Source organism: Vipera berus, assembly GCF_964194415.1.
Source record: "Vipera berus genome assembly, chromosome: 7".
Classification (NCBI taxonomy): Eukaryota; Metazoa; Chordata; class Lepidosauria; order Squamata; family Viperidae; genus Vipera; species Vipera berus.
This window is the reverse complement of record NC_138209.1, coordinates 7,348,368-7,366,435: the sequence shown is the minus strand read 5'-3', so window position 1 is coordinate 7,366,435 and position 18,068 is coordinate 7,348,368. Positions and strand designations below refer to the sequence as shown.

Below are 18,068 nucleotides of genomic sequence, written 5' to 3'. Positions count from 1 at the left end.
GGAAGTCTGCCTTAAAATTTTGCCTGATTTCTGCAAGCATCATTTTTAACTTTAACCATTCTTGAACTATCTTGGTAGATATGACAGTTGTCATTCTTAATGATATAATAAAATACAATATGCAATATTCTTTATATTGATGTTCCATCAAGTAAGTCTCAACGCTTAGCGATCAAATTCGATAGACTTTTTCCACAATGATCCGGCCTAATCTGCTCCTTACGTCTTCCAGCTGTTATCTCTGTGTTTTCTTAAATTTTTTCACTGCATGAAATTATGATCCTGCTTTTTATTAAATCTTGTATATATGTTTTGTTACAGATCCCAACTATGTCATGGCCAATGAACGCATGAATCTGATGAATATGGCGAAACTAAGCATAAAGGGCTTGATTGAATCCGCTCTAAATCTTGGGAGAACTTTGGACTCCGACTATGCACCTCTCCAGCAGTTCTTTGTAGTCATGGAGCACTGCCTTAAGCATGGCTTAAAAGGTGGGTATAAATTGACGAAAGAAAACCAAGATCATGGCATCCGGCCCTCTCAATTCCTGGCAAATAGATGGGGAAGAAATGGAGGTAGTGACAGATTTTATTTTCCTGGGCTCCAAGATCACTGCAGATGGGGACTGTAGCCAAGAAATTAAAAGACGCTTGCTCCTTGGGAAGAAAGCGATGTCAAATCTAGACAGCACACTAAAAAGCAGAGACATCACCCTGTCAACAAAAGTGCGTATAGTCAAGGCTATGGTCTTCCCAGTTGCAATGTATGGCAGTGAAAGCTGGACCATAAGAAAGGCTGAGCGCCAAAGAATTGAAGCCTTTGAACTATGGTGCTGGAGAAGACTCCTACGAGTCCCTTGGACTGCAAGGCGATCAAACCAGTCAGTCCTAGAGGAGATCAACCCTGACTGCTCTTTAGAAGGCCAGATCCTGAAGCTAAAACTCAAATACTTTGGCCACCTAATGAGAAGGAAGGATTCACTGGAGAAGAGCCTAATGCTGGGAAAGATTGAGGGCAATAGAAGAAGGGGACGACAGAGAATGAGGTGGCTGGATGGAGTCACTGAAGCAGTAGGTGTGAGCTTAAATGGACTCCAGAAGATGGTAGAGGACAGGAAGGCCTGGAGGAACATTGTCCATAGGGTCGCGAAGGGTCGGACACGACTTCGCAACTAACAACAACAACAAATAAATTGACGAAGATCTCCTCTGGGGACTATATCCAAATTCTCAAACTGGAATAAACTAGTAGATAGGGCAGTATGTTTTTTTCCTAAGTAGTTTTCTTAAGTAAAGATATTGTTTAAACCAGAGGTCTCCAAACTTGGCAAGTTTAAGACTTGTGGACTTCAACCCCCAGAATTCCTCAGCCAGCCATGCTCAACTTTAAGCCTTGTGGACTTCAACTCTCAAAATTCCTCAGCCAGGTATGTAAGAATTCTGGGAGTTGAAGTCCACAAGTCTGAAAGTTGAGAAGCTGGAGACTTCTGGTTTAAAGGAATAGTCCACTTTAGAGCATGCCTTTTAATCAGTCCATGAAGTGTATTTTTTTTCATTTTTTGTTAGTGGGCAGTTTCCCACACATAAGGTAGACCTTATTTTCAGGTTTCCCTCAATACATCTTCATATCCAACATCCAGGACCTGATTTGGTGGTCTACCCCAGTAGAATAAGAATCTTAAGCCTACAAAATCAATTTATTGACTGATGGAATCTACTAAAACATTTAATGTATACTTTTGAATGGAACAAGACGGGACCATTTTTAAATTAATGGGGGAAGAACCAATATTAAATCAATGTTAGTGTTAATATGTATTGTTTTCATGTTTCATCTTGTGGTTTTTATAATTATGAACTGCCTAGAATCTCCTCTAGGTGAGATAAGTTTAATAAACAAACAAATAACTAGTCCAACCCTCTGCTCGAGCAGAAGACTATACCATTTCAGACAAATGTCCAATCTCTTCAGTTCTGAAAGCAAGCCCTCCCCCTGGAATTAAAGCCCTAACTGGAATTAATCATTCTGTTGCAAATATTTGGGAGACACGATTGGGGAAGGCTGGATTAAGATACAGTATTGAGAGCTTTTAAAAGACAGTGTTTGAATTTCTAATGCAATGCCACTCACTATTCCAAATAACTTGAAAATGCCAATTCAGATATTAGAAACAAAAAATGTTTTTGTTTAGCCAAGAAGACTTTTCTGGGCCAAAATAAGTCATTTTGGGGACCTCTGGAATTGGTAGAGAAGTTTGTTCCTGAAGCTGGAGAAATCACCGCAAGCGTTAAAGATTTGCCTGGGCTAAAGTAAGTGTTGTCGTCTTCTATTCTTTCAACAAGATGCTGGTCAGGTTTTTCTTAGAAATACTGTCGAGCTGTAACTCCGTTTATTAAGCATCATTCGGGAGTCTATAACAGCTCCTTTTTAGAAGTAGAAGGTTGTATTGGATATGCTTTGCTCTTTATGCAAAATGTCAGCCGTAGACCGAGGAATACCTGTATTTAAGGTTTAAAAAAAGGTAAAGGTTTTGCCTGTCCAGTCATGTCTGACTCTGGACGGTGGAGCTCATCTCCTTTTCTTAGCCAAAGGAGCCAGAGTTGTCCAAAGACGCTTCTGTGGCCATGTGGCCAGCATGACTATAATAAGTTCAGGCACAAGGAACCCTGTTATCTTCCCACCACAGTGGTACCTATTCATCTACTTGCAGTTGCTTGCTTTTGAACTGCTAAGTTGACAGGAGCTGGGTCAAGTAATGGGAGATCAATCCATCGTGCAGTACTTCTTTCCAGTCAACATGCCTAACGTCTTAACCAGGGCTTTTCAACCAGTGCTACGGGTAGCACCTGTGGTACATTAGCACCTAGCAGGTGGCACGCGACCATCCTAGAAAAGTGGTAGCAGGGGAGGAGAATGAGCTGAACCGGTGGCAGCACCGGACAAACCTGAGCAAGAGACGGCTGGAGCTGCAGGGCTGTCAGGGTTCAGGGAAAGTGCTAGGATCAGTGCCAGGATCCAGCTGGAGCTCAGCGCTGATCCTGGGACTTCTGCTGAGCCCAGAAGAAGCGCCGATCAGCTGGAATGTTGCAGCATCTCCATGGTCTTGTGATTTACATTCAGATGCTTGGCAACTGATTCATATTTATGACGGTCACAGTGTCCCAGGGTCATGTGAAGTGACCAAAACCTGCTGCAACCACCCAGCAGAGGGGGGGGAAATAAAAACCAAGCAACCCCCCCACCCCCCGCTGCCAATCCTCAACAGAAATGCTCCCAACAATGAAAACCTCAGACAGGAGGAAGAGCGCCACTGGGCGGGCAGGCAGGTAGGTCTCTTGCTTGGCTGTGGCTTGGGCGGGCACTTTTTTCAGTGCCATTGTAACTTCAAACAGTTACTAAGCAAACTTGTAAGTCGAGGACTACCTGTACTTCATCACTTTTTTTCCTTTTTTTTTTTTTTTTGGTCGTCAGGTTTTTGACACCTTGCTAGGCGACTGGTGTTACTCGCATGTTGCCATATCCTAAAAGCAGTACAATGGGTGAAAAGGTTGAAAAGCCCTGGTCTTAACCACACAGCCACTGCTAACTGATTCTTAAGCAAGTTATAACACTTCTAAGAGTATGATTGGAAAAATACTTCAAATAAAGTTCACATTCAAGTCAGTTTTTTCACCCTGCGCATCAGGACACCCCTTCCCTCTTCTCAGCCACCGCACCCCTCTTTTATTTCTTTTTTTCTAATTGGGGGGGAAAAATAGTCGCCCGCTTTTATTGTTGAGTTTGGCACTTAGATGACATGCCACCTTATGTGTAACAACATTTATCATTTGTCTTTGGGACCTGGTAGGACGCCCGTTGGAAGGGGAAGAGCTTGGCTGCGTCTGGCATTAATGCAGAAGAAACTTTCAGAGTACATGAAAGCCTTGATAAACAGAAGAGAAATTCTCAGGTAAGAACTTGGTTTCTCCTTGAATGGAGATCCCTGTTAAACTGGCATCCATGGCATAAATCAGTTGCTCTCTTTAAGCAATCTTTCCATAACTACATATTGTTATTCTCACTGTTCTAAAAATTTTAAGAGGAGGAAATTTAAAATTTTTCCCTTTTGGGGACTTGCTAGAATACATCATGTCGGGAGCAAGCAACCGTAGCCTCTCGTAAGTAGCCAAAGTCAGTAACTTTATTGTTTAGCACTTACGTTACAAGAATCTTCCCAGACTGCTTGCCTTCCCCTGGAAGCAACCAGATAAGGCTTCATGGATCTTGAGGGAGTCAAGCTTACGGTGCTTGCAGTCGTGCAATGATTCCAAGCTTGGCTCTCACTTGACTCCTCCTTCCAGCCTAGCTGGCAGTTTCCCAACCCATCACGGACTTAGATCCTTGCTCTCCAACCTGTGAGATACCACACCATAACCTGCAACGATTGCTCTACAAATGCCTTTTGTTTACTTTTTATGTAATAGTAAAACACGTATGCGTGTTTCTCTGATGGATCTTTGGAGTTCCGTTTGGTTCCTCTGAATGGTGAGGGCCCCAACTCCTCTGTCATTCCAATTGCAGGTTGAAATATTCTAACCTTGGATAACGGAGTAGGAATTCTAGCTTGCATAATATAGTTCCCGTAAAACATGGCTAAGGTAAAAGAACGCAGCTAAAACTCTTCTTCAGATCCTGCTGCTCGAGGTGGCTGGAAAATGGGGGCCATGCCCACTTAGAGGTGAAGACCCCCTGCTGCCTGTTGACCTACGTTAATTGCATGTCTTGTGGCTTCAGGTGAATGGTTGAAAAACGATAGATGTAGGGGCCCCGCCATAGAGATTCCATTCTAAAATGAAGTGATGGGTGAGCTTATTTAATAATAATAAAGTGAACTTAGGTGTGTGAGCACCAGGTTGCTTTGCTGCGTATAAACTTCTCATGTCCTCAGAAGGTTGAGGACAGGTAAGCTGGATATGAATCTTCATAGCCAAGTCAGCTATACATGCCAAGAGTGTGTATGTAAAAGAACTTGCCATTATGTAAACAGCTTTTTACTTAACGTCTACTCAGTTTAAACCCGACGATGCCTGGAGAGACGAATGGTCCAAGGTACCTTCTTGACTTGTGGCCTGACCATTACTGATCCCTCTACGAAACCACCTGGTTTTAACCTGCCTTGCGTGGTCTGTTTGAAATTGAACAGAATTAGGTGTGATACTGGAAGGAGTGCCTCTGCCCCTGTATCAGTGGGGATGGAAAGAGTCCCCTTGTTGCGATTGAGGTACCGATAACGCAAACTGTTAAGCGTATTGTGCAAGATTCCCCATGAGGTGTGTTCTCTGGTTCCCTAGGAGAGCTGCATGAAGCAACGCCAGAGACTGAATTGGATAGTCAGTTACGAGGCCACTGCCAGACTCCCATAGAAGTTTTACTTCTAGTTACGTAGACTGTGTATGCCTAATAATAATAATAATAAAATAAACGAAAATGCCAAATCCAGTCTGAACATCTGGTTGACTGTGCGATGATCAGTGATGATGATGATGATGATGTAACAATTTATATTTCAATATGTTTTGCAGTGAATTTTACGAACCAAATGCCCTCATGATGGAGGAAGAAGGTGCTATAATCGCTGGACTTTTAGTGGGCCTCAATGTAATTGATGCAAATTTTTGCATGAAAGGAGAAGACTTGGATTCTCAGGTGCCGGATCTTTAGTTTACATATAATTAGGGGTGAGGTGACCTACTGCGTCCTCTTGAGTTACTATAGCTTGTAGATAACAATTAGCTTTCTTGCATTTGGGCTATTGAATTCTGAGACAGTGTCAGGGAATTGTGCAGCTGTCCAGATAAAGTCAGAGACACTAACAAAAACTTGTAGTTTTGTCATCATCCAGAAACAGAAAATACAAGATAGTCAAGCACACAGTAACATAATGAGGTAAATGTCTGTGGAGATTCTCAGTCATCGAGGTCATGGTTGGGCAGGGGCAGGGGCCGTCAACACAAATTTAATAGAAGGCCTCTGATTACTTTTTTATCAAAATTTTTTATGGGGTTAGGGAGAGGGGTGGGAGATAGGGGTTGTCTGGCTATGGGGGGTGGCCAATCAACCATGGCCCAGGCCAGACTTGGGTCCGACCGCTCGGGGGGAGAACGGGGTGTGGTTGTCTCCGGGGCTCATGAGCGGGTCGTGGGATTACCGATTCCCACGACGGGGAATGGCAGCAGGTGGATAGACAGAGGGCCGTATCGTTACCGGGAGGGCCGCCTCCGCTATTTGCAAGCGGTGAGGCGCTCCGACCCTCTGCCTCTTCCCCGAGGCTCCGGGAGCGAGGATGTGCAGCCTCCTGAGCTCCGGCTGGTGTACCTGAATGCCAGGTCCGTGGTTAACAAAGCTCCCCTCGTTAGGGATTTAGTTGAGGGTGAGCATGCGGACCTGGCTTGCATCACGGAGACTTGGTTGGGCCCAGAGGGTGGGGTCCCTTTGGTTGACCTCTGCCCACCAGGCTTCCGGGTGCTACATCGGCCACGAGCTCATGGTAGGGGTGGGGGTGTGGCGGTGACTATTAGGGAGACCTTATGTCCGCGGGAGACCACCGTTCCTCAGATAGTCGTGTGTGAGTCTCTCTTTGTGAGATTTGGTTCTGGGGCGCAGTTGGGCTTGCTGCTGGTGTACATTTCGCCTAGTCGCGCAGCGGCAGCCCTGCCCGAGCTGCTCGATATCCTCTCGGGGTTGGTGGTTGAGTTTCCCAAACTTATAGTTTTGGGAGACTTCAATCTACCATCCCTGGGAGGTTCATCTGAGCTAGCTCGGGAGTTCATGGCTTCCATGACGGCCATGGACCTGACGCAAGTAATTTCTGAACCAACTCATGAGGGAGGCCACACCCTTGACCTGATTTTTTTATCTGGACGGTGGTTGGATGATCTTGGTGGGGGCTCTCCATTTATTATGCCCCTGTCATGGACCGATCATCACCTCCTGCGGATGGTCTTCCGTTTTGCCACCCCCCGCCGTGGGGGTACGGAGCCAATCAGATGGTACCGCCCCAGACGCTTAATGGATTCTGATAGATTCCAAGCAGCGCTGGGGTCCCCACCTGCCTCCATCGCTCACAACTCGGCAGATGCCTTAGTGGAAGCCTGGGAAAGGGCAGCCACTGAGGCACTTGACTGGGTTGTACCCTTGCGGCCCCTGACCCGGTGCAGATCCCAGCGAGCTCCATGGTTTTCTGCGGAGCTCCGGGAGATGAAGCGTCGGAAACGGGGCCTAGAGAGCTGCTGGAGGTCTAGCCGTTCTGAATCCGACCGGTTGCGGTTAAGAACCCATATTAGGTCTTATCTCGCAGCGATGAGGGTGGCGAGGTGTAATTACTTCTCCACCCTCATCGCGTCCGCAGATAATCGCCCGGCCGCCCTGTTTAGGGTGACTCGCTCCCTTAATCAGGAGGTGAGGGAGGATCCCTTGCAGGGTCGTGCCGAGGAATTTAGTCAATATCTGTCGGATAAAATCGCTCGGATTCGGACCGGTTTGGACTCCAGCTGGGCAGAGTCTGGCGATCAGGACACGGGCGGTCTTGTCAATGTTATCTGGGAGGAGTTTGATTCTGTGACCCCTGATGAAGTGGACAGGATTATGGGGAGGCTGAGCTCCACCACATGTTTATTGGATCCGTGCCCTTCCTGGCTGGTTTATGCAGCTAGGGAGAGGACACGAGGCTGGCTCCAGGCGGTCATATATGCTTCTTTGAGTGAGGGTTATTTCCCCACCGTCTTGAAGGAGGCGGTGGTGAGACCTCTCCTCAAGAAGCCTGCCTTGGACCCAGCTGTATTGAACAACTTTCGTCCAGTCTCCAACCTTCGCTTTCTTGCGAAGGTTGTTGAGAGTGTGGTGGCGCATCAGCTCCCTCTGGTCCTGGAGGAAGCGGATTATCTGGACCCTTACCAATCGGGTTTCAGGACCGGGTACAGCACGGAGACGGCATTGGTCGCTCTGGTGAATGATCTCTGGAGGGCTCGGGATAGGGGATATTCCTCTGTCCTAGTCCTATTAGACCTCTCGGCGGCTTTCGATACCATCGACCATGGTATCTTGCTGCGGCGTCTCAGGGGATTAGGAGTGGGAGGCACGGTTCTTCAGTGGTTCTCCTCCTATCTCCTGGGACGCTCGCAGTCGGTGTTGGCAGGGGGGCAGAGATCGGCCCCTAGGTCTCTCGTTTGTGGAGTTCCTCAGGGGTCGGTTCTCTCGCCTCTCCTGTTCAACATCTACATGAAACCGCTGGGTGAGATCATTCGTGGTTTTGGAGTTGGGTATCATCAATATGCTGATGATACCCAACTTTTCATTTCGACCCCAAACCACCCCAGTGATGCCCTCGCTGTGATGTCCCGTTGCCTGGAGGCGGTTCGGGTCTGGATGGGGAGGAACAGACTTCAACTCAACCCTGACAAGACTGAGTGGCTGTACATTCCGGCATCCCGGGACATTCAAAATGTTCCATCCCTTTCTATGGGGGGTGAGCTTTTACCCCCCGTGGACAGGGCTCGCAACTTGGGAGTCCTCCTAGATTCACGACTTACCCTAGAAGACCATATAGTAGCCGTGACTAGGGGGGCCTTCGCCCAGGTTCGCCTGGTGCGCCAGTTGCGGCCCTATCTGGACCGGGATGCCTTGTGTACGGTCACTCATGCGCTCGTGACCTCTCGCCTAGACTATTGTAATGCTCTCTACATGGGGCTTCCCTTGAAGACCACTCGGAGGCTCCAACTGGTACAGAATGCGGCCACGAGAGTTGTCCTGGGAGTTTCCTGGTACTCCCATGTTACACCTTTGCTCCGCGAGCTGCATTGGTTACCAGTTGTCTTCCGGGTGAGGTTCAAGGTCTTGGTTATGATCTTTAAGTCCTTACATGGCATGGGTCCGGGATACCTCGAGGACCACCTGCTGCCGGCGTCAACTCCCCTCCGCCCTGTGCGTGCCCACAGAGAGGGCCTCCTCAGGGTGCCTCCAGTCAGGGAATGTTGACTGGTGGCCCCCAGGGGGAGGGCCTTCTCTGTGGGTGCCCCGGCACTTTGGAACCAACTGCCGGTTGTGCTCCGGATGGCATCGGACCTCCGATCCTTCCGTCGCGGGTTGAAGACCCACTTGTTTGAGTTAGCTGGTCTGGCCTGAAGGGGAATTTGGGTTTTTAATTGGTTTTATTATTTCATTATGGTTATATTTTAATTGGGCATGGTTTAATTTTCTTTTAATTTTTGTATACCTATTTATATATGCCCTGTGAACCGCCCTGAGTCCCTAGGGAGAAGGGCGGTATAGAAATCCAATAAACTATAACTATAACTAAACTATGGTTGTCCCAAGATACTTTTTCAGGAGGCAACTGGACTTTCTTGTTTTTCTTTGAAGACGTTTCATTTCTCATCCAAGAAGTTTCTTCAGCCCTGACTGGATGGTGGGGAATGGAAGGTTTTATATTCCTTGCAGACTGCTGGTCATTTGCATTCTTTTAGAGAGTCGTTAAGGCCATTTGGAGGTTTACCTGTGTCCTCAGGGTCACCTCAACAATTCTCTAAAAGAATGCAAATGACCAGCTGTCTGCAAGGAATATAAATCCTTCCATTCCCCACCATCCAGTCAGGGCTGAAGAAGCTTCTTGGATGAGAAGCAAAACATCTTCAAAGAAAAATAAGAAAGTCCAGTTGCCTCCTGAAAAAGCACCTTTGAAACAATCATGAGGTAAATTAAACAGTATACAGAACATACTGAAGAGAAAAAGGCGGGGAAAAAGGGAAACACCCTCTTTTATGCTTACGGCAACCAATCATATAGTGTAGATTGCCTCATGCATGAGTCAGCACTCTCCAACCAATCAACTACAACGGTGTGTTCTGGCCTATTGTGCACTTTACTGTTCCACCTACTAAATTCAGTATCCTAACAACGTGCCAGATCAGATGTGACTTAGTAGTAAGTGGGCAGAGAATTCTGGGAAATGAAGTCCAAGATGTTGAGGTTGAGAAATACTGTTCTACTACAAGGAAGATAACCTTGGCGAGAGTGACTGGGAAGAAGCATATTTTAAGTCCAGAACACGAAGCAACCGAGGCAGACACCTCGCTAATTCAGTGAACCATAAGGAGGAGGAGTTGGACCGTTTTGTGATTATAGCCCATCTCAATAAAATATATAAATTTAGCCTTTCTATGGCATTGATTTCTTGGCCTGGCCTGCTTAATGGGGCTGACATCAATCTTGCGAGTCATGATTGTGCCATGATTGCTGAAGATGCCTAGATGAATCACACAGGTGAATAGAATAGAATAGAGCTGGAAGGGCCCTTGGAGGTCTTCTAGTCCAGCCCCTTGCTCGAGCAGGAGAACCTACACCGTCTCAAGACAGGTGATTGTCTAGTCTCTTCTTAAAGATCTCCAGTGATGGGGTGCCCATGATTTCTGGTGGCAAGCTGTTCCACTGGTTGATTGTCCTCACTGTGAGGAAGTTTCTCATTAATTCCAGGTTGCTTCTCTCCTTGGTCAGTTTCCAACCATTGTTTCTCGTCCTTCCCTCTGGTGCTCTGGTGAACAAAGTGACCCCCTCTTCCTTGTGGCAGCCCCTCAAATACTGGAAGACTGCTATCATGTCTCCCGTATTACTTCTTTTCTTTAGCCAAACCCAAGTCCCGTAGCCGTTCTTCGTATGTTTTAGCCTCCAGGCCTTTGATCAATTGATAAGTTGATCAGCTGATAAGTTACAATATAAGAGGAATAAAATGACGAAAGGTGCAAGTGTCGGTCATGAAGTATTATTGCTGTCTTCTCTTGTAGGTCGGCGTTATTGATTTTTCAATGTATTTGAAGGACGGCAGTAGCAGTAAGGGCAGTGAAGGGTAAGTGCTCTGATTCCTATCCAGAATCTTTATTTTAGATACTTCTCTGAAGCTCTGTTATAAGAGAATTTTGCCAATTTTACTGCTTGGTTCTTTCTTACTCTTGTCACCGTAGTGGGAAATGCCAGATTTAGTACCTTATTGTAATGATGTATAGGTAGGCCTCAACCGCTTAGAGATGGTTCAAAGTTACAACGGCCCTGAACAAAGTGACTGATGACCATTTTTCACACTTTTAACAACTGCTGCAGCATCCCCGTGGTCGCGTGACCAAAATTCGGATGCTCAGCAACTGACTTCTATTTATGATGGTTTCAGTGGCCCAGGGTCACGTGGTCAGCTTTTGCGACCTACTGACAAGCAAAGACAATGGGGAAGCCAGATTCACTTAACAACCATATTACTAATTTAACAACTGAAGTGATTCACCTTACAATTGTGTTGACAAAGGTCGTAAAGTGGGGCAACATTCACTTAGCAACCATCTCACATAGCAACAAAAATTTTGGGCTCAACTGTGGTCGTACGTTGTTGAACTTGTGGAATGTTCGTGAAGGGAAAAAGAAGTCATGAAAACTTGAACATGCTAATATAATATGAGCCAGTTTAGTGTACTGGTTAAAGACACTGGGTTAGAAAACAGGACACTGGGAATTCTAGTCCTGTCTTAAATACAAAACCACCCAGGTGAATATGGACCAGTCGCTCCCCCTCGGGCCTAGGAAAATGTTGACAAGGACAAACCACTTCTGAAGTTGTTGTCAAGAAAACTGCAGGGACTTGCCAAGAATCAGCACTGAACCGAAGGCATAAAATGTTAATAATCCATAGGTAGTCCGTATTTAGCAATCCAGCTGTCTTTCAAGCTTATGTCAATGATGAGCAAGGAGACATAAAAACTTATGTCTCAAAACTGCAGTCTCTCTGGTCACACGATTACAAGTGTTTAGCAACTAGCGCACAGTGCGGGTAATCACAGCATTGCATCACGTTATGATCGTCATTTGCAACCTTCACTGCCAGTTTCTGACAAGCAAATTCAGTGGGGAAATTGGCAGGAAGTCGCAAGTTGTGGTAATGTGATATTGTCTTTAATGAGCACAATTGGAACTGCTCTCACAAGTCAGTATGGTCACATGTTTACGCAAATCTATATTTATGACAAACAGTAATTTGCAAGCCTTTTCACCTTATGGCTTCTAATTCTTTTCAGACAATCATTTATTTATTATTTAATTCTAGGTTCTTAGTACATGTCAATTCAGACCATAGTGGACCCTAAACATCTTAATTGTTGCTTCATGTAGTATGAATTTTCAAACAAGTGTCAGTTGAATTGATGAGCGTTATTTTGTTATCGTGTCAGAAAGAAATTCATGTCTGCTTTTCTAGGGGCCAACTAATTAATCTGTATTAATTACTGACTTTTTCATCAATACTATAAACAAATTCTTCCTAAGCATATTGCTTTGCTCTGCAGCATTGCTTAATATTTCTCTCTGTGCATGGTTAATATTCACTGTGTTCCATTTTCAGCGATGGTCAAATTACTGCAATTCTGGATCAGAAAAATTACGTCGAAGAACTCAATAGGCATTTAAGGTAAAGAGGTAAATCTTCTGTAGAAAATTTGGTCAGTTTGTGTTGAATTCTTAAGTTTTAGAGTTACTACATGTCTTTTGTTTTTTTTAATTGGACAGTGCTACAGTCAACAACTTGCAGGCAAAGGTTGATGCTTTGGAAAAATCCAACACTAAACTAACTGAGGAGGTACGTAGAAATGAAAGAAATGTAAGGGTTTTTTCTCCTACGTAGGACAAAATTAAAAGAAACAACATTTACGTTGTAGGGACATTAGGATACATTCATTAATTAGTTCACTTCTAATTGACTAATATCCCAGTCTGGTTCATACGTATCCCAAAATAATTTCAAATGCAAGAGATGCCAGATGAATTAACATTATGGGATGGAAATCTATCTGGCCTAGAGCACAGAGGTCTAATAGAGAGTTACTCTATTGTGGAATTCTGCAAAGAATATTCTTTATTGCCCAAGTGTAATTGGACACACAAGGAATTTGTCTCCGGTGCATAAGGTCTCAGTGTACAGGCAAACAACAAGGTGGTAAATCATAAGATACCAATAGGAGTAGATAACAGGGAAAAAACGAGAAGGATAATAGCAATACAATCCTACTGCTTGGTTAGATATCCTTAGGCCAGGGGTAGGCAACCTTGGCTCTTTTATGACTCATGGACTTCAACTCCCAGAATTCCTGAGCCAGCCAAGCTGGCTCAGGAATTCTGGGAGTTGAAGTCCATGAGTCATAAAAGAGCCAAGTTTGCCTACCCCTGCCTTAGGCATGAGACAGTGCTGTGGGAATTAGGTGTTCAGCAGTGTGATGCCAAGGGGAAGGGGAAGAAGCTATCTTTGTGCCTAGTTGTTTTGGAGTGTAATGCCCTATAGCAGTGTCCCAAGTGGAGGAGTAGTAGTAGTTAATGTCCAGGATGTGAGGGGTCTGTAGATATTTTCTCAGCCCTCTTTCTGGATTGTGCAGTATACCAGCCCTCAATGGAAGGCACGCTGGTTGCAATCGTTTTTTTTTCCTGCTGTCCTAACTATCTGTTGGTGTGGGACACTAACAAGTGCTGACGGAGGTGGAATCCAATCTGGAAAGCTGTTATTGTCTTGCAAGAAAGCAAAACGCTCTTGCACACACTTTTGCTGAGGGCATTTGTCTCTTACATGGACATTTTATGGAGTAGCGTTTAGAAGACGGAAAGAAAATATATATGGAGCTGCAGGTGAATTTGCAGGCCCCAACCCCCAACGTGGTAGATTTGCCTTTCGTTTGTGTTCTTGTGTAATGCAGCTCGCCGTTGCAAACAACAGAATTATAACGCTGCAAGAAGAAATGGAGCGCGTCAAAGAGGAGAGTTCGTATATTTTGGAATCCAACAGAAAGGTTAGTTTTATGTGTACATTATATGCAGCAATTGGGGAGTGCTTGGTTCTTATTTTCTCTTTATGCTTCTGTAATATGGTTCATTTCATAAGACCTTTTTATTCTCAATCAGAGGTAGTTCTCCGCTTACAGCAGTTCGTTTAGTGACTGTTCAAAGTTACAGTGGCGCTGAAAAAAGGGACTTACGACCGTTTTTCACATTTACAACTGTTGTAGCATCCCCATGATCACGTGATCAAAATTCAGACGTTTTGGCAACTGACTCATATTTATGATGGTTGTAGAGTCCTGGGGCCATGTGAGTCCCCTTTTGTGACCTTCCGACAAGCGAAGTCAATGGGGAAGCCAGATTCACTTAACAGCCGTGTTACTAACTGAACAACCACAGAGATTCATTTAACGACTGGCAAAAAAGGTTGCAAAATGGGGGTAAAACTTTTTAACAAATGTTTCACTTAGCAACAAAAGATTTGGGCTTAATTGTAATCGTAAATCAAGGACTCACATCTTCACTCTTCTTTGCATTTTGCAATTAAGCATCTTCCCTTGACTACAGTAAATTGGGAGCACTAATCTGTCATTTGTTTATTTTTCATTTATTTATTAAATTTATATGCTGTCCATTTCATCTCTGTTAATAATCTTTGCATTCTGTTTGATTTAGTGATGTCTTCATTGATTACAGGTCAATAAGCAGCAAGATCGAACTGTAGACGGACATGCCCTAAGTGAAGCGAGGAAACATTTAAAAGAGGAAACCCAGTTAAGACTGGTAAGGTGGATAGCAGGTGAAGGGAAGTTAGGGCAGAATTACAACTGCTTGTAAATCCATCCCAGCATAATCAGTGTAGAAGGATCCTGGAATTTGGAATTCAGCAACTTCACAAAGAAGACAGTTTCCATTTTCCGGTTTTAATGTTTTGTTCAGTTATTAGAAAATTAGAAAAATAACTATTAGAAAGAGGATCCTAGATTTCTTTCTCTGCTGGTATGTTCCCAGAGAACAGGAAAATGGGGAAAAATTTGGCCAGATCCCAGTTATCTGCCAAGTCAAGGGTGTTATAATAGATTTATTTATTTATTTTATTTTATTAGATTTATATACCGCCCTTATACAGATAGTCCTCACCTTACAATCAGTCAGTGCTTAAAGTGACTGTTCCGAGTTAAAATGGACACACACACACACACCCCAAAATGTACTTAAGACACATGCTGAAGTTCTGACAGCTGGTTCCGTTCCCCCACCGCTGATAAAACTATGTCTTCAGGGCTTTTTGGAAAAGCAAGAAAGTGAGATATATATGACACTACACCTACCCACACAGACCCCCAAAAAGTACAGAATGATTCTAATGGCAAAGAAAAGAGTTGAGTATCATTTTCTCACGTAGAATGCCTTTACAAAGAAAACATATCAGAAAATGTGAACTGCTTGTGAAAGCGTGAGCTGCTTGTAAACGTGATCCGATTTATTAAAAGGTGAAGTCCCACAGCTGCTTTTCCAAAAGGCAGCTGTGCTTTCTTGGGTTTTATTTTCTTGAAAACGTTTCGTTTCGCAACCGAGAAGCTTCTTCCCTTCATGAACCGAAGAAGCTTCTTGGATGAGAAGCAAAATGTTTTCAAGGAAAAGAAAAAAAAAACCCAAGAAAGTCCAGTTTCCAGCCCTATGGAAAAGCAACTTTGGGACAACCATGATCTGGAGGATTGAGAATCTCCCTAGACCTTAAGATATGAAGGTTCTTATGTGCCAAATCCAACTTCCTCGGATTTAAATACACATACCTCTCTATGTTCATTCCACAATACCTGTTGTAATTATGAGGGTTGGAAAAGACCTGCTCCAACTTTCTCTGTCCTTCTCCTAGACCAGGGATCAGCAACCTGAAACAGCAAAAGAGCCACTCGGAACCAGTTCCGTCACATACACAAAAAAGTGGGAGCCGCAAAATGTGTGCGCGCCTGCGTGCACGCATGCGCAGAACAAAGCAAAACGTGCACCAGCCCTGCCCCCGTCCACCTCTAGCCTTTTGTGAAGCTTCGGGATCAGCTCCTGCCCTGGATCACTTGCACTGCGCTGATCCTCGGCAGCCCTGACGCCCGCGCTGCATCCTGAGCCGTGCGCACCTGTTGCCACCCGGTGCCGCTAGCTTACCAGGGGGGGACTCACAGGCCGAGACGACCGCGGAGGGCCGCACAAAGATGAGGAAGGCCCCCCCTCGGAGGCAACGGGCCCTTCCCCGGCCAAAGGAAGCCTCGTGAGCGTCTCCCGCAGTGCGTCTCCCCCGAGCCGGGAGGCAACTGCGCGGCAGTGGCGGCGGGTCTCCCTGGCGATGGGCGCTGGGTCGTGGTGCCACCTTCAGCCCGGGCGCTGCCGGAGCCACCCGAGCGCCCTCCCCCTCCCCCCAGGGCCTCCAAACCACCGCTGCCCTGTTTGGAGAGCTGCCGCCTCCGTCAAACATGGACAAAGGCGGAAGCTCTGCAGGTGGAGGTTTGGAGATCTGGAGGTTTGGAGATCTGCGCGCGCAGCTCCCCAAACCTCCGCCGCCTGTTTGGAGAGCTGCTGCCTTCGCGTTTCTTTCGGCCCCAAAAGGCACCAGCTCTCCAAACCTCCGCCTCCCCATTCTCTCAATGGGACTTTTTTACTCCCACTTTTTTTTTCCAGAATGGTGGAGGAGGACTGGGAGCCACTGGAGACGGCTTAAAGAGCCGCATGCGGCTCCAGAGCCGCGGGTTGCCGACCCGTGTCCAAGACTGGGCTGCGGACCGGTATCTTAGAAGCCGGTCCGCGCAAGCGAGTGAAACTTCATTTGTGCATGCATGGGATTAGGTAGCGCACAAAACCATCCCCACTACCCCCTGTGGAAAAAGATGGTCTTCCACGAAACCAATCCCTGGCCTAGACGAGCATTAATATCTTCTTCCGTCTTCTGAAGGAATGGAAAAGATGACGCTTCACTCAGTCCTACCCTTTCTTGTATTTTGGCAATTTCTTATGGGGGAGGGCAAGTCTTTCGAGCGTTCACTCTCACCTATAACGCCCATGTGTGTGTGTGTGTGTGTGTGTGTGTGTGTGTGTGTGTGTGTGTGCGCGCCTGCTTTAGGATGTGGAAAAAGAGCTTGAAATGCAGATTGGGATGAGACAAGAAATGGAGCTGGCTATGAAGATGCTGGAAAAAGACGTTTGTGAGAAGCAGGATGCACTTGTGGTGCTCAGACAACAACTGGATGATCTCAGGGCCCTAAAACTTGAACTTTCTTTCAAGCTGCAGGTAAATCAGTAGGAATAGGTTGATTGAAAGGCACCTGGCCCATCGCCTCAGCTTTCGTTTGGGAGAAATGGTGGTTTGGACACGGGAGAATAAGATGGCTTAGTTACAAAGCTTTGCCACATGACGCTATGACTCTTTACCCTTTTCTCTCGGTTGATAAGATTAAAGAATATAGGCCAGCTTAATCCCGGTGGGGTGAAATGGGTCTTTAGATACAGAACGATTTCTGCAGTCTCTCCACACAGGACTGGTCCAAACGTGAAGTAAACACCCCCTTAATCCTGGGTTGAGGCCGATAGAGTTTGCAGGCTGTCTCCCTTGCAAAAATTGCACTTTCTCCCTCGCTGTTAGAAGAAAGAAAAACTTGGGGTGTTCCTCGTGCACATTAGATTCTTTCCTCCTGTCATCTGAAACTAATATTACTAATGGCATATTTTCCAAAATAATATTCAGTCGTGTTAAAGATTTGACTGGTGTTGATGGTTTAAAGCAGGGGTAGGCCACCTTGGCTCTTTTATGACTCTTGGACTTCAACTCCCAGAATTCCTGAGCCAGCCATGCTGAGGGGAAAGAGAGAAGTTTCCAAGCTGAGCCAAGCTGGCTCAGGAATTCTGGGAGTTGAAGTCCACGAGTCATAAAAGAGCCAAGGTTGCCTACCCCTGGTCTAAAGCAGTGTTTCTCAACCTCAGCAACTTTAAAATGTGTGGACTTTAACTCCCAGAGTTCCCTAGTCAGCCAGGCTGGCTAGGGAATTCTGGGAGTTGAAGTCCACACATCTTAAAGCTGCTAAGATCGAGACACACTGACTGAAAGAAATTCTTGTAATTCTGTGGACATGAGAAGTTACATTTTGAACAGCCAATGGAAGGTTTACAACATCTAAAGGAAAAATAAAGATTCACCACCCATATAAATATAAGTAATTGTTACTTACGCAAGGCAGCAATT

At 45.6% G+C, this 18,068-nt stretch overlaps 1 protein-coding gene across 7 annotated transcripts in view; it reads left to right on the top strand.

The window, feature by feature from the left end:
• RUFY3 (RUN and FYVE domain containing 3) overlaps positions 1-18,068 on the top strand; it is a 75,982-nt gene that overhangs the window by 38,823 nt on the left and 19,091 nt on the right. For 6 of the 7 annotated variants that reach the window (XR_014027024.1, XR_014027025.1, XM_081332050.1 and 3 more), the window contains exons 2-11: positions 322-495; positions 2,196-2,313; positions 3,852-3,953; positions 5,566-5,689; positions 10,819-10,880; positions 12,417-12,482; positions 12,581-12,650; positions 13,756-13,848; positions 14,534-14,620; positions 16,953-17,120. Coding sequence is in view for 5 of the 7 variants with exons in the window: in XM_081332050.1 (XP_081188176.1) it covers positions 322-495; positions 2,196-2,313; positions 3,852-3,953; positions 5,566-5,689; positions 10,819-10,880; positions 12,417-12,482; positions 12,581-12,650; positions 13,756-13,848; positions 14,534-14,620; positions 16,953-17,120 (1,064 nt within the window). In the remaining 2 variants the exon portion in view is untranslated. The remainder of the gene's footprint in view (positions 1-321; positions 496-2,195; positions 2,314-3,851; positions 3,954-5,565; positions 5,690-10,818; positions 10,881-12,416; positions 12,483-12,580; positions 12,651-13,755; positions 13,849-14,533; positions 14,621-16,952; positions 17,121-18,068) is intronic. The other variant, XM_081332052.1, reaches the window with a different exon arrangement.